Source organism: Corapipo altera, unplaced genomic scaffold (assembly GCF_003945725.1).
Source record: "Corapipo altera isolate COAL_440 unplaced genomic scaffold, ASM394572v1 48b, whole genome shotgun sequence".
In the NCBI taxonomy this organism is placed as follows: domain Eukaryota; kingdom Metazoa; phylum Chordata; class Aves; order Passeriformes; family Pipridae; genus Corapipo; species Corapipo altera.
In genome coordinates this window covers 15,413,316-15,427,728 of record NW_020884884.1, presented here as the reverse complement: position 1 = coordinate 15,427,728, position 14,413 = coordinate 15,413,316, and the positions used below count along the sequence as shown (strand labels likewise).

The following is a 14,413-nucleotide window of genomic DNA, read 5'->3' as shown; positions in this document are numbered from 1 at the left end:
CTTATTTGTGTCTTCCCTGTCATTAGGCTTTGTCAGACTTGTCTACTGTGTATTTGAAGTTCAAGAATCAATTTAGTATTTTCAATTTTCTACCTTCTTAGGCAATGGAGTCTAATAGGACTGGAGAGAGGTCAAGTTTTTACATATCAAAATTAGTGTTGGAAGTGATGCTGAAAGATCACCTTCAAGTCAGGATCAATTACGCTTACCCATTCAGCAGAAGAGTAGTGATCACCCTGGTTTTGAGCATCTTCAACATGGAGATTGAACAGCCTAGTTGTGAAATTTGTTCTACTGCATGCTGTCCTTGATGATGATTTTTCCCCTAGTGTTTAGCCTGTATCATCTTTGCTCATTGGAGTCATACTGATTGCATATTCATTAGGAACATGGCAAAGAGATTTCTTCAAAAAAGAAAGGGAAGACAGAGTTTATTTAGATGCTGTTCTTTTGCAGTCATTTATTTGCTCAAACTGAGTATCTCCAATCCTTTTAAACTTTCCTTAGGGACTTAAAAAGAAAAGAAAAAAATCCCCAACCCTTACTTACCCCTCCCAAAAGACCTGCTCATGTCAGTCCACATGTTTCTTGAGGAGATAGCCAAAACCAGGCACAGTAATCCTACAGATGTCTTTGAACAGAAGAATTCCTTAAGCAGCTCTGCAGTCTGTATGTACCATGTGCATGTGTACATAATGAAATGTTTGCACTTTGGAGCAGGAAATCGAACGAGGTTTATCTTCTGACTCACAAGAGCCTCTTTTGCAGAACTGCTGGCTAGCTGATTTTTCTTCATCCCATGATAGCTCTTTTAATTATTTCTTGCTAGGCATAGTAACTTTCACTTGTCCCTGTTCAGTTGCATTCTATTTTTCCATAAGTTGGGATGAAATTTTATAGCTAAAAATCTCCAAAAATAGTATAAATTGTGTTGGAGTGAGGTTTTGGGATAGCTCTCTTGATGACATTTTTCAAGTGTTCTGAACTTGCACATTTAGAGCTAACCCGTCCTCTACAGCCCAGTGTCAAGAGAAGTAGGAGACTGTAAGTTGTCTAGTGCATAGTTTCCTGTGATATGGCTTTGTTTTCCAATTCCTTTTAACTGTTTGGATATTGTTTAACTATGTCCTTCAGTTGTGATTTGCTGCTGATGATTGTGTAGTTCTTCCAGACTCCTTCCAGAGTGCAGGATACATTCAGGATACTGAACATCTCACCAGATTGGCTTTGACTGCAGTGGCCTAGTCTCTGACATGTGCTCTAGCTTGTGCCAGTGCTGCTTTCCTGGAACCAGTAAATGGTTTGCCAGAAGGAAACTTGTGGTTTATTTGAATGGATTTATGATTCTTATGTTCTGTTTGTATTACCCACCAAGTTCTTGAGTCCATGCAAATTGCAGATTTTAAATACACTTCAGAATTAAATTACCAATGTTTTGATTTTGTTACCTGGTTTTTGAGGGAAATATTATGGTGCTGGTTTTCAACTTGTCTCCTTTGTGATAACTAAGTCAGTGTCAGCTTTGGGAGCTGGGATTTCTTTAGCCTGCAGAAGAGGAGGCTCAAAGAGGACCTTATTACTCTCTACAAGTACCTGAAAGGAGGGGAGGTTGTAGTCAGGTGGGGATTGACCTCTTCTTCCAATTAACAAATGATAGAACAAGAGCACATGGCCTCAAGTTGCTCCTGGGGAGGTTTAGCTAGGATATTAGGAAAATTTCTTCAGAGAAGGAGTTATCAAGCATTGAAACAGGCTGCCCAGGGAAGTGGTTGAGTCACCATCCCTGGAGGCATTTAAAAGACTGTAGATGTCACGCTTAGGGACATGGTTTGGTGGTAGACTTGGTAGTGCTGGGTTAATGGTTGCACTTAATGATCTTAGTGGTCTTTTCCAGCCTAAATGGTTCTATGACTTCTCTGTAAATGACAGAATTCATCTATGTGTATCTGTAGTGGTGAATAATGGGCAACCTCCTTGAATGATTTCAAAATTCCATCACTACATTGTGTCCACTGAAAAGTTTGGACTTGCTCTTTTGTCTGTTGACCTGATCAATGTTGGTAGTTCTAGGTTTGATGAAATAATTTGAAGAGCTACTTAGGAGAATTCAGAGAAATTAGTTGATTTTTCAGTTTTCAAATATCAAACTTTAAAAGGAAATTTATGTAACCTGTACAAATGAGGTAGTGTAGGCCTTTACTTCAATGATGGAATATTTCTGTTTGTAAACATATTTTGGATTATGGAAAGTGACATAATGGTTATGAATTTTGGTCTCTATTGAGGTTTCCTGTGTTAATTACCTTTTAAAATGCCTCCCCCCAATGTCTTACCTTTAATGCAGTTCACAACTGCAGTATTTTTGAAGTTCTGGTTTGCGTTTGCCCTGAAAAAAATTGTAGTGATAAAGCAAAATGAGTATTCCTGTATAATCTTACTGGTTTCAGGTTCTGCATAATTGCATAGTCATAATTGCTGTCATAATTGCATAGCAGTTCAACTGCAAGCCAGCCTTGTGAATTGAGTTTAGCTGTATGCCTGTCTAAACTTTCTTGTTTTGTTGTCTGTGATGATTTTAGGTGGAGAACTTCATTTCCTTCAGATTGGAGGGACCTGCGATGACATAGATGAAGCTGATATACTTGTAGATGGATCCCTTTCCAAAAGCATAGAACAGTCATCAGAAGGCACCAAACCCTTATCTAATCCTTCTAGTCCAGGCATTACAGGTAAATTTCACATGTGTAAATGTACCTTGAGTAAAAAAAACTTCTGTAATTTTTGGAAGTTGCATATTTTCAATTATTTAGTAGCATGCTGCTTTATAATTTTTTTGCTGCCCAGAGTTGGAGTTCTGTCACTGATTATGTACGAGCATAATATTTCAGCAGTTCCTGATTAAAAAACAAACAAACAAAACAACAAACCCACAGTTGACTGTTTTTCTAATCTCTACATGTGATTTTAAGTGTGGCAGACAGTGAGAAATGGGTAGTTGTGCAGTGACTGAGCTTCCCACATCGTTTAAATAGGCTTGAGATCTTTATTTGGAATTAAAGTCATGTCTTTATTATGTAAAGTTACCTTAAAGTTTCATGCAGAAGCTGTACAGGTCTACTTAATAAAACTGTACAAGGCATGTATTTAACAGGTACTATTGCACACAGTGGGATTGATACTTTCTGTACATCAGGCAGTGTAGCTGCTGTAGATAAATTAAGCTTACAATGTGAACTCTTGCATTTTTGTTTTCAGTAGTTTACCTGGGTTGAGCTCAAATTCTTCTGTCCTTTACATGTTAGTTTCCTTCCTCAACAAGTTCTCTACCCTTGGACAGCAGGAAATAATTGTTTTGAATTGTCCAAATTCTGTTTTTACCCTAAACATCCTGTTTAGGTGTTCTCTTTAGTGAGGTTCTCATATACTGACCTGCAACAATCTGCTGCTTTTTGTAGTCTCCCAGCCCACTAAGGTTAAATAAGTAGTTGAGCGAGAGGGTTGTTCCTTTTGTAGACAAGCAGAAGGGGAGAAATGTGAGGGACTCTTCCTGTCTGTCAGGGAGAACAGTGAGTTTGCAGGTTATGGGAACTCCTGTGTGGGCCTCTCAGTCTTTTCTCAGCGCTCATCAAGGATGATTTAGTGTAGATCAGTTGCTACTAAAACTTAACAACAAATCTAATTTTGCTGGTTTAGCCTGAGGAAGACTAGAGTCATGCTGAGGTTTTTAAAGGGTGTATATACATATATATTCTTGTTTTGAGTTTATAAAGGGAATTGTTTATGAGAGACCTATAAAACTATTATTATTTTGATTTTGTTTTAACCTGCGGTTGTTGAAGATAGAGAAAGAAAGCATAATTGTTTTCGTTGGATTGGAGTTTGGAAGTTTTGGTTATGTCTGTTGGGACAGAAATAGGGATACACTGGGAATAGATTACCTAGAATATAAAATACAAAAATTAAACAACATAAAGCATGAGGCTAAAACAGTGATACAATAGAAGTAAACCATTCATGTAGCTATAACTGTTTCAGAGAAATTATGTTAATTTTGTGTGTACATGTGTGTGATGGGGGGTGTCTTTGCCTGCAGCTGCAGAGGACAAAAAAAGCTGGGAGAGGACTGACTGGCGGTACAGGGACCATTTTGGATCATGGCATCTTTGTTGTCACCAGACTACTTGCTGTCTTTCTCCCAAAACCTCTGCTCGCTGCCAGCCTTCTAACACTTCTAGTTGTGTTATGCTGTGTTTGTGTGATCCCAATTTTATTCTGCAAGAGTCGATCAAAAGAGGGAAGGAAAAGATGCTTTTTGTCATAAGATTTCCTATAAGCAGCATTACAGTAGTTACTTTGAGGACTGAATTTCTCCAGTTCCTCCCCTTTTTCACCAAAGAAGCCACTCCTAAAGTTTGAAAATCTCTAGGAAATAAACTGTTGTATGTATGTGAGCAAAAAAGGTCTGTGACTTTCTTCTGCACCCTTCTTTTGCTAATGGTGAATAAAGCAAAAAAGAGAATACAAATATCAGGGACATAGATGTGCTTCAATGGATACATTCCCTGTACAGCAGCTTATTAGCAGATTTCAGTGACTTCCAATCAAGTGGTAACTTTGACTATCCTAATGAATCAAATAGATGATCATTACTGTTTAAATTCTACCAGTACTGTAAAGGGGATTTTTTTCCCCTTTTTTATCTCTTTCTCATCCAGCCTTCAGCATAGGTTTGAATATGGCTTATTGGAACAAGAAATTGATTTATTTATGCATAGATTTTAAAGTAGCTGTAGCTTTAGATTGTCCACAAGCTGCAGGTCCTCCTTTAAATAGTCGTATAATTCAGACAGTGTAGTATTGCTTGGTCTTGGTCTGTACTGCTTTCCAAAGAGTAATGAACAGATAAATTGAGAACTGTTTTGCTGTGCCATCAAACTGAGCCACTAAAAGCTGTGAGAGAAGCTTAATAGTCATAGGAAGCCAGTGCTAAAATGAGGGGACTGGATGGGAATTGTGGAAACCAAATGGTATTTGTAGAGCTCTTAGCTGAACTATCCAGGTTAAGGATACTAAAGTCAATAATACAGGATTCTCAGCATATATGTGAATGATTGCCAGGACTGTGCCAACATCTTCTGAGTCATTGTCTGTATGAATCATGATGAGCCTTTGTCCCCAACATTTATAACATCAGTGTTAATTCCCTTTAGTATTTAGTCTTAAATTCTATACAGTAGAAAAATCCATTTTCTTCCACTTTTGTCCTAGCATGTTATTCAGACAGAGACACAGTTCAACAGAGGTTTCTGGGTTTCTCTTTGAGGAAATGAACTCCTGCAACAAGCAGAAGCTTTTGCCCATATGGTGTTCCAATATATTGTGGGCTTTGTTTGTGTGTTTATTTTTCTCTATTATTGGCATTCTAGAATGCATTTGTTAAATTTTATATTCTAACCTGAATTTACAACTTGGATGCATTTTAAATAGTATTGTTTTAGAAGGAAATAAGTTAACCATATACTGATTTTAGATTACTATTTCCTATTAAGGAGCAGAGAGTTTTTTGTCGTGAAATGACCTAAAATAATGCTTTTTTTTTTTTAAGTGAATTGAAAAAGAATATTGGTTTTCCTGACTAGTTTAAAACCTGTTTTCAAGTTTACTGTTAGAACCACCTTGCTGTAACATTCTATTAGAATATAATAAAAGTATTATAATTTTTCAAAAGAAGTCAAGTATACTTGGCAACACGGGAAAGTTAAGTCCTTCATTTTTCAATTTTAGGGGTTGATACCACATGTATGTGGTTGCTCTGAATACTTTGAATTTGTATTTGTGTCTGTTGGAGAGGGAAGGAGAATGAAGCAGGAAACATCCAGTCTAGTCAAAGATAGAATTGTTCTGCAGTTTAAGCAATGATCTCACTTCTCATTGCAGTGTCATCCAGCTAATGAGGTTCACATTTGGCAGTTAAAATAATGAAGGTCTCTGCCCTATTATTGAAATTCAATTTTTAAAGCACTTCTAATTTCTTCAGCGTTTCCCTGCCTCCTAGATTGACAATTAGAAATTATTGTAGTTGCAATGAGAGTGAATTTTTTACTTGCCTCTGGGTGTCTCACCTGGAGCTCAACTTGGCTTGCTTTACAAGACAGTCTCTAGGTTCAGACTTCACTGGGAGGGTGGTATTTCTGTATTATTATCCCCCCCAGCCAGGGTGGTGAAAGTAGTAGTCAGGTAGCAAACTTTCTCCTTTTGAAAAATAAAATTTCTTTAAAAGTAAGAGATTTTCTCCAAAATGCATTTTTAAGAGAAAATGCTCAAAATACAAGAAAATTTATATTGTGCATATCTTATTTTCCCTTGGTTGTTTTTTGTTGTTGTAGTGGTGGTGGCTTTTTTATTTTTTCTTGGGGTTTTTTGTTTGTTTTATGGTTTTGGAGGTTTTTGTTTGGCTGGTTTTTTTGTTTGTTTGGGGGGGTGGGGGTTGATCTTTGTCAGAAAACCTGATTATTTTTAGAGTTTCTTTATGATTTCTTTAGGTGTTTGGCTTCCTGGGATATTTCAGTTTTCAGTACTTCAATTAATATCCTTGTTTCCTCAGTACAAGGCTTGAATATGAAGACAAGAAGACAGTATAATTGTCTAGGCCCATTTGTTTTAAGTGCATCACCTAAAGCATGTTTGTTTTTCGCTTACCCCTCTTTTAAGCTAAATTGGGAACCTTTCACAACATTCTAGTAATTCACCATAAAACAAGTCTGTATTGATAAACAGGTACCAAAGTGATGTTTTAAACATGTTTTAAAAATGTCACAATTAGGTAGTAATTCTGTATGTCTGTTTTCATGAAATATAATTTTTTTTTATCTGAGTCAATAGAGATATTAAAAAAAATGTTTATTTGGCTTTACATCTTCAAAGTGTAGCTGGCTAATTACTTATGGCTGATGATTCTGGTTAAATCCCAGACAGCATGCTCAGAGCTTTCAGTACTTAGAAAATTTATTCCAGATGAACTGCCTTCAAAGGATACTGGCTTCAAGGCTAGGGTTTTTTGGTTGCTTGTTTGGGTGTTTTTATTTGTTTAGGGTGGTGCTTTTTTGTGTGTGTTTTTTATTATTATCATTTTTTAACTGAAAAACTGTCATATAACATGTAGTTATTTGTATCTGTAGCAGTTTGGATATATTTCAAACTGTTCATAGGATGTTCTCGGGAAAAAAAAAAAGAAATCTACATAGTAATTACTGTATGTTCTGTAATTATTCAGGAGTTGATCTTTTGGTGGACCAGCCATTTTCCCTTGAAACACTGACATCCCTGGTGGAACTGACCCGTTTTGAGACTTTGACACCACGGTTTTCAGCCACTGTCCCTCCCTGTTGGGTAGAAGTCCAGCAAGAGCAGCAGCAGAGGCGGCACCCTCAGCATCTGCACCAGCAGCACCACGGGGATGCAGCTCAGCATACTCGAACCTGGAAGCTACAGACAGACAGGTGAGGAGGGTAACAGCCCAGAAAGAATTGTGTGCATTGCTCAACTAGTTTGTATAGCTGTACAGTCAAAAATTTCATGCAATTTAATTGTTTTTAACTAGTGTGGAAGTTTAAGAACATGAAATTTTAAAGATGATAATCTCTGCTTGGTAGTTTGCATTGCAGGTCTTTATGAGATTGCCAGAGTTGTTTTAGTGGACCTTGAAACAAATTGAAGCATTAAGTTTTGAATTGGGGTATTTTAACTTGCCAAATGTGGCGATTTCATTTTATAATTAGACAAGCACACTTCCCAGAGTTACAAGTATTCTTGATATATTCTGTAAAAGTCTGATTCACCCTTCTTATGTGTATACGTGTTCTTAATATATTTTTTTAATCAGAAAATGGTGCCAGTATGACTAATTAGTTGTCCTAAATGAAATTGTATTGTAATTTATTTTAAAATATGAAGATAAAACCTAGATTTATGTCTGTTCATGTGAAGTTAAATCTTTATATATGAGACATTTACTTAAGCCACTACAGAGCCCTAGTTGTGCTACAATTTAGGTAGTATTTTCATTGAAATGAACTGCACCAACATGATATATGTAGTAGTACTTAGTTTTTAACACACAGTATGAGAACTTGGAATTCCTCTGGGATCCTAAATACGAGTACAGCAGTGTTGCAGTCTCCTTTGAAGAGTTGCTGAAAACCTACCAGAAGTAGCTTTGCATAGTTTTTGTGAAAAATGCATGGAAAAGCAAAACATAGATATAAGTTTTATTGTGTGTTTTATGAAGGGATGTGCTTAAGACACTACAAAGATCTTTTAGGTCAGGCTTTTACACATCTGTTCCACTGATATGTGAGATTGGGAAAGGCCATACAGTGGAAACAATGAAATGACCAAAGGGAGCTAGAGATCATACATGGGGCAGAAAAAGCGTGTTGTGGAAACAAGTGAAAGCTGGCATGTGATAATGAAGTATTCCAGGTGGGAAAAGAGGTAATAGTTGCAGGCATTTTCAGGGCTGACACCTAACAGGAACTGAACTTACTTTAATTAAATATTCATAAGCTGTGGTTAAAAACTTTCAGTGCATTATAGGTTTTAAAACCTTTGTTTATCTTGTGGTTTAGCTTTGTGTAAGTAAAATATTCTGTATAGAACAAGTGGAAAGGAGATGGTTCTTTGGAAAATAACTTCTAGTTAAAACAATTGATTATCCAAGTGTGCTCAGCAGCAGTTGAAAAGTAAAAGGCTACCGATATGAAGATACAAGGAAGCAAAGAGTGAAGGTAATTGCTGTTAATTGGAAGGTGATAAGTGGAAAATTGGGTTATGAATATTGTTTCATTAAAGGAAAAGAACTATGCCTGCTACCAAGTAAAGCAACGTTTTAAAGAGGTAAAGTTAAAATTTTGTGTTAGTACTGGAAATCTTTGACAGCTGCTAAATGACTCATGATGAAAATTATTTGAGTTCCTTTGTTCTTAGGGTAGAAACTTAAGATTGAAAGCAATGTTAACTCTTAATTAAAAGTTATCTGGGAAGAAACTTTTTGATTTCTGGATTATTTTGTTGGTGGTTAATATGAAGTTCCTTTTATCTCCTCTTTGAGTGCCTCATACTGATACCTATCAAGATGTGGGATTACAGGGTTAGATGGATGAGTAATGCAATTTGATATGGTGTTTTTTTTGTTTCTCAAACAGATAGAAATGTGTTTTAGGGAATGGCATTTAGGGAATGGCATTATATTGTACTCTTGCTCTTTCAATCCTACTTTGTTTTTTATAAAAGACTGTGTAACAAAGAAAACAGAAAAGCAGACTGTGGTTTACCTTGTGAATTATCTAAATATCAGTACTGTCCCCTCAGTGGTATTCAACTGAAATGTTGAATGGGGTTAATTATTTTAAAAGAGATACGTGAATTCCTAATGTGCATGGATAAAACAGTGACATCTGAGTTTCCTGGCTTTTTCTCAAATTTATGTAGGATGTATTTTATGTATTCATTTTATGGAGGCATATTTGAAAATATGTGAAAGAAGAAAGAGCTATGCACTGATGTTCTGTCCAGTGTTTAAGCTCTGAAAGTGGCTCTGCAGTTCAAAGTTGAGTTGTAGTGGAAGAGCAGATGATGAGACGTTTTAGAAAAGGAATGAATAAGTGTGTTGGAAAATATTTTGTAAATGGGAGAATGATGGTATATTGGCATTTAGAATACAATATGGATTGTATGTTCTTCTGTAGGAAGATGCTATAGATGTAGAAGGGTGTCAAAAGTAAGAAGAGTTCCTAAAAGACATTGCATTAGATTGCCATAGAAAAGTGATACTTAGGGTGGATATACTAAAATATTGAGGAAAATAGTAAGGAGTAATTTTTTTTTTTTTTTTACTACTTTGAAACTTTGCACATGAATAAACAGGATGTGCTTAGGGGAAATTAAAAAATTTTTAAGGGGTGTTTTTTTAACTAATCACAGAATTAGACTGTGAAGTTTATTGCCACAGGTATAAGATCTCTTCACTGTTGGAGGTTCATTATTCCATTCATACCTATTGAGCATCTGCTGCTCAGTTCTGTCAGAAATAGACTTCTGGAGCAGACATATAACAGTTGTAATTCGCTACGCAACGCACACTACAAAAGATTACTGCAGACTAAGTGGTTTATTATTCATTTCTGGGTTTATACTAGATCTTTAACTAAAATTGGATGAGCAGAATACTACTTAGTCTTTCAGAAGTCTGGCTCCTTTGAATGTCCATGCTTTGCATGACGTGAAAAACCACCCCCAAACTTCTCCCTATTTTGCACTGGAGTATATATTCTCCAAGCCAGAGGAAAGGCACTAGTGATTCTAAGTATTTAGTGTTACAGTTGCTTACAGAGGTTTTAGGGGTTTTTTTCCCCAGAGCCATAGGATAAATTTTCATTTTATTTTGTTTACCTGTGTTATTTTACAGTTAGCTGAAAATTCTTCACTGTTGCTTCTTAAATCATAACCACAAACTGCCTTCTGTCCATTTTTCCTCCCAAAATCACTGCTTTTCTGTGCTGCTTGCTCTGGAAAGCAACATTACTTTTACCTGATATGTACCTGAGGGAGATCTGGCCTTCAGGGATATTACTGTAAAGAATTAAATACAGTTGCACCATTCCTTAATCTATCTTCAAATGGTTTTCTGTATAATACTTGATGTAGAGCATATTATTTGATTTAAAATACCTTTTTGTGATTTAGATGTTAGAAAGATATCTCAAAAATATTTATAGCAGCAAACTCAGTTTCTTAGTGTTCTCAGTTATACAACTGAATATGCACAGTCTATCAGTTACATTTAAAACATATTTATTGCTAACTTGAGAGGATCAGGAAGTTCAGTATTTTAAAAAAATGTATACAAACAGAACAATTGACAGGTAGTTAGTTTTATTTTAATTACTCTGTGATTTGAACTACCTTTTGAACCTTAGTGTGTAAAACTATGGAATGGATTATTGAGGGGTACTTATTATCTCAAGTTTACACTTTCAGTGTAAACCAAACTTGTCTTCGAAACAAAAATGTGACTTACTAAAAGAAAACTGTGCCTGTTTTGCACAACACAGGTTTCTGAGTGTGCATCTGGTAAGAAGCACTTTTCATCCTGTATGAGTTATCAAATATGTTCTAAAAATAATTTGAAACTGTTGTTTTGAGTCTCTGGATGTGGCTTTTGTACTATTGGACAGTGACATTGGCAAGTGTTAAACAACATCAAGGGCAGCTTAAAAGAGATTGCGAGGTGTAGGTACTTAGGATTATGCTTTCATACACTTCACTGATTGGTAGTACACTTCACTTTTTTAATGTTGTGTTTGGAGGTTTTTTCTCATACTTTTTTTTCATGGAAACCATGGAAACTGGTATTTATAGTAATATGAAAAGGATGCTGCAGTGAAGGTAACAGGGAATCTTTACACTGCTGATTTTACCTGAACATTGTTTCACCCTGTATTATTGATTGGCTTTTTAACATCATTTTCACAAAGTTAATATGGTTAACTTAAAAACTTAAAAGACGCTACTTCAGAAATTCACGTGGATGTCAACTAGTGCAAAGTACATTTTTCTTCTTGTTGAAGACACTCTGCATAGATGGAAAATGCACTGTGTGATGCTTCCTGTTTGATCTGAATTATCTCTTAACACTGGGTCTTTGTCTTCTTTTTTTCCCAACAGCAACAGCTGGGATGAGCATGTCTTTGAACTGGTTCTACCCAAAGCCTGTATGGTTGGACATGTGGACTTCAAATTTGTTTTGAATTCAAACATCACCAACATTCCCCAGATTCAAGTGACTTTACTTAAAAATAAAGCTCCAGGTTTAGGGAAAGTCAATGGTAAGAAATAACTTAAAATAACTTTCAGAACATTATTTCTTTTCTTAAACTCATTATTCTCTTTGATAAAAATTGCTTGAAATAGTGTAAGTATTCCAGTTTTACTTATTTCCATTTTATTGTGTTTCTCAACATCATGGGCTGTTTTCACTTACTGTGTTTGAATGTAAACAGTTTCAAAATCCTGACATTTATACAAATAAAAGCACATAGCTCAAAAAGATTGAACTCAATTATTCTGTACTGCTTGACTCCTACAGTCATTAAAAAAATACATTGTCAGTTTTAAATCCTCTTAGAGATTGACTGATAAAACAAGTGGTGCTCTTCTAAGGTCTTGGTATATAAAAAAAAAAATTACAATAAATCGTTCCAAATCACAGAAGGAAATTATTTACCAGTGAGAAAATGACAAGGCTTTTCTTGATGGCAGCAGAAAAAAACTGGCTTCCTTGGGAATTCTCTCATCCTTTGGCTCAGTAACTAAGCTCTGTGAAAGCTGCAGTATGATTTCACGTTTTGTTCCTTGCAGCTTTGACAGAGGAGACCAAAGTTAGGAACACTCTTGCCTTGGGAAGACTCCTAACTGGACTGTGCATCTTACTAGCTCTCAGGGGTAGTGAGGGGGTAGTGTAAATTGTGAGGGGGTAGTGTAAATTGAAAAGTCAGTTTTTTGATGTGGAAGAGTTTGTTCCTCCATTGGGATTTTCCTGTGGTAAGAGTGTTCATTGCATATCCTGCTGTCCTGTCTGCTAGGAGAGGAAGATATTACATGCAGCACCTCCTCTTATTGAGGCATTAATTGGTTATCTTTATCTGGCCACATCTTTTCCAAAAGCTTCTGGGAACTGAGTACTTCAGAGAAATCTTGCTGTCAGATGTTATTAAATTGGTTGCTGGATATAAAATGTGTTAGGGAGAACAGCAAGCATGATCATAAAAGCCCTTTTTTTTTTTTTTCATTTTTCCTGGTTTTTTTATTGCTAAGTAAGAGCATCCCAGTTAAACAAAGGTAACAGTGCTGTAAATTTCAAAAATGAATGCAGAGATACCAAAGATCATTGACATGCTTCCATACAACTTCCCATTCTGTAACATCCCCCAGTGTTTAACAACAAAAAATGTGTCCTGGATGTGCTTCCTTTAAATACTGGTTGTTATCCAAGAACAAAATATTCTAGCATAGTAATATTCTTCGTGAAAAGTCAATTCTTTTAGGATACAAGATGGTTTAGATTTAGCAGAAGTGCTAGCTTTGACTGCAGGAAGCAGACAACAGGTGTTCTTTCAGTTTCTTCATTTTTTTAATGCTTGAAGTAAAACCTTAATTTTAACATGTAGCAGAAATTTGTTCTGTCAAATTAAAAGACAGGATAGACAGACCATGTTGCTCTTCTGAATGGAACCTGCTTTGTTTTCAGCCTGAATTCAGTCCATTTGCAGATCTGGATGTTAGAATTAGTCTGAAAATATTCACATGTGGAACAAACAGTAGAAGAAAAACTAAACTCTTTTCCTTAATGCTTCAGTTTTAAATGTTTCTGAGCAAACAGTTTTATAATTTGGTAATTCTTTGGAGATATTTGATTTTGCTGTGAACTAGATTGCCAGAGCTCTCTGTGAATGCTTTTTTGCACAGAGCTCTTCCAGAAAATGATATTTCACTTCCTTACATATACTGGAATTTGTTTTTTTCTGTTATAGATAGGGTGGAAAAAGCATGGAACGGGGGGTCAGTTAACCTGGAAAGGACTGGGGAATGTGGGAGTGCTTACAAGGCAGCCTTGGCAAAGTCTTTTTTCTTTTTTATTCAGTAGGATTGAGGAGGCACAACTAACCAACATGTTTCCAAATTGTGACTGCATTGCAGTTGTTTCCTCCCTTTTTTCAATTTCTCGAATTTTGGAAAAGGACCTTAGTGACATTTGCCTTTTTAATATGCACTATTGAATAAAGTAATAGGGCACTAATGGTTTCATTATAAGGGAAGACAAACCTAGATAATTTATATCTGTGATGGATCTTAACCAAAATGGTCTAATCCTAGAGAGAAGTAATATTCAGGAGTGTTTGATGGCTCTTGAAAATGTATAAAAACCTCAGTCTGAAATTCAATTAACTCCCCCCATTCCCTTCTCTCCTTCCATAGGGGAAGAAAGGAACTGAAATTTTAAGATAATGAGACCTAGGGAAGATGTATAGGGGAAAGTTTATTCAGTCATTCTTTTGTATGGCAGGAACCCTGGAAAGAGTTAAATATACAGTGTGTAGTAATGGGAAGGCCAGAGGCATAATTCCTCCAGTTTGGAATTAATGGTTCTGGTGTGGCAGTTATTTCACCGTGTATGTTTCTTGTTAATTTGCTTGCATGTCCTCTTCATCTATGATTCATGTGATCCATTAATTGAAAAAAAGGCTGTATTTAAGTATTATCAAAATAGTGTTTGGTGTTCAGCGGGAGCAATACAGTTATTTTAAGTTTAAAGTATTTAAAGTTTATAAAACTTTCAATATTGGAATCTAATTGC

The 14,413-nt window shown here is 35.9% G+C and overlaps 1 protein-coding gene across 8 annotated transcripts in view; it reads left to right on the top strand.

The window, feature by feature from the left end:
* Positions 1-14,413, top strand: part of BIRC6 (baculoviral IAP repeat containing 6) — a 172,705-nt gene that overhangs the window by 31,952 nt on the left and 126,340 nt on the right. For all 8 annotated transcript variants that reach the window (XM_027641287.1, XM_027641285.1, XM_027641289.1 and 5 more), the window contains exons 11-13: positions 2,580-2,729; positions 7,274-7,499; positions 11,725-11,885. In XM_027641287.1, coding sequence (XP_027497088.1) covers positions 2,580-2,729; positions 7,274-7,499; positions 11,725-11,885 — 537 coding nt within the window. The remainder of the gene's footprint in view (positions 1-2,579; positions 2,730-7,273; positions 7,500-11,724; positions 11,886-14,413) is intronic.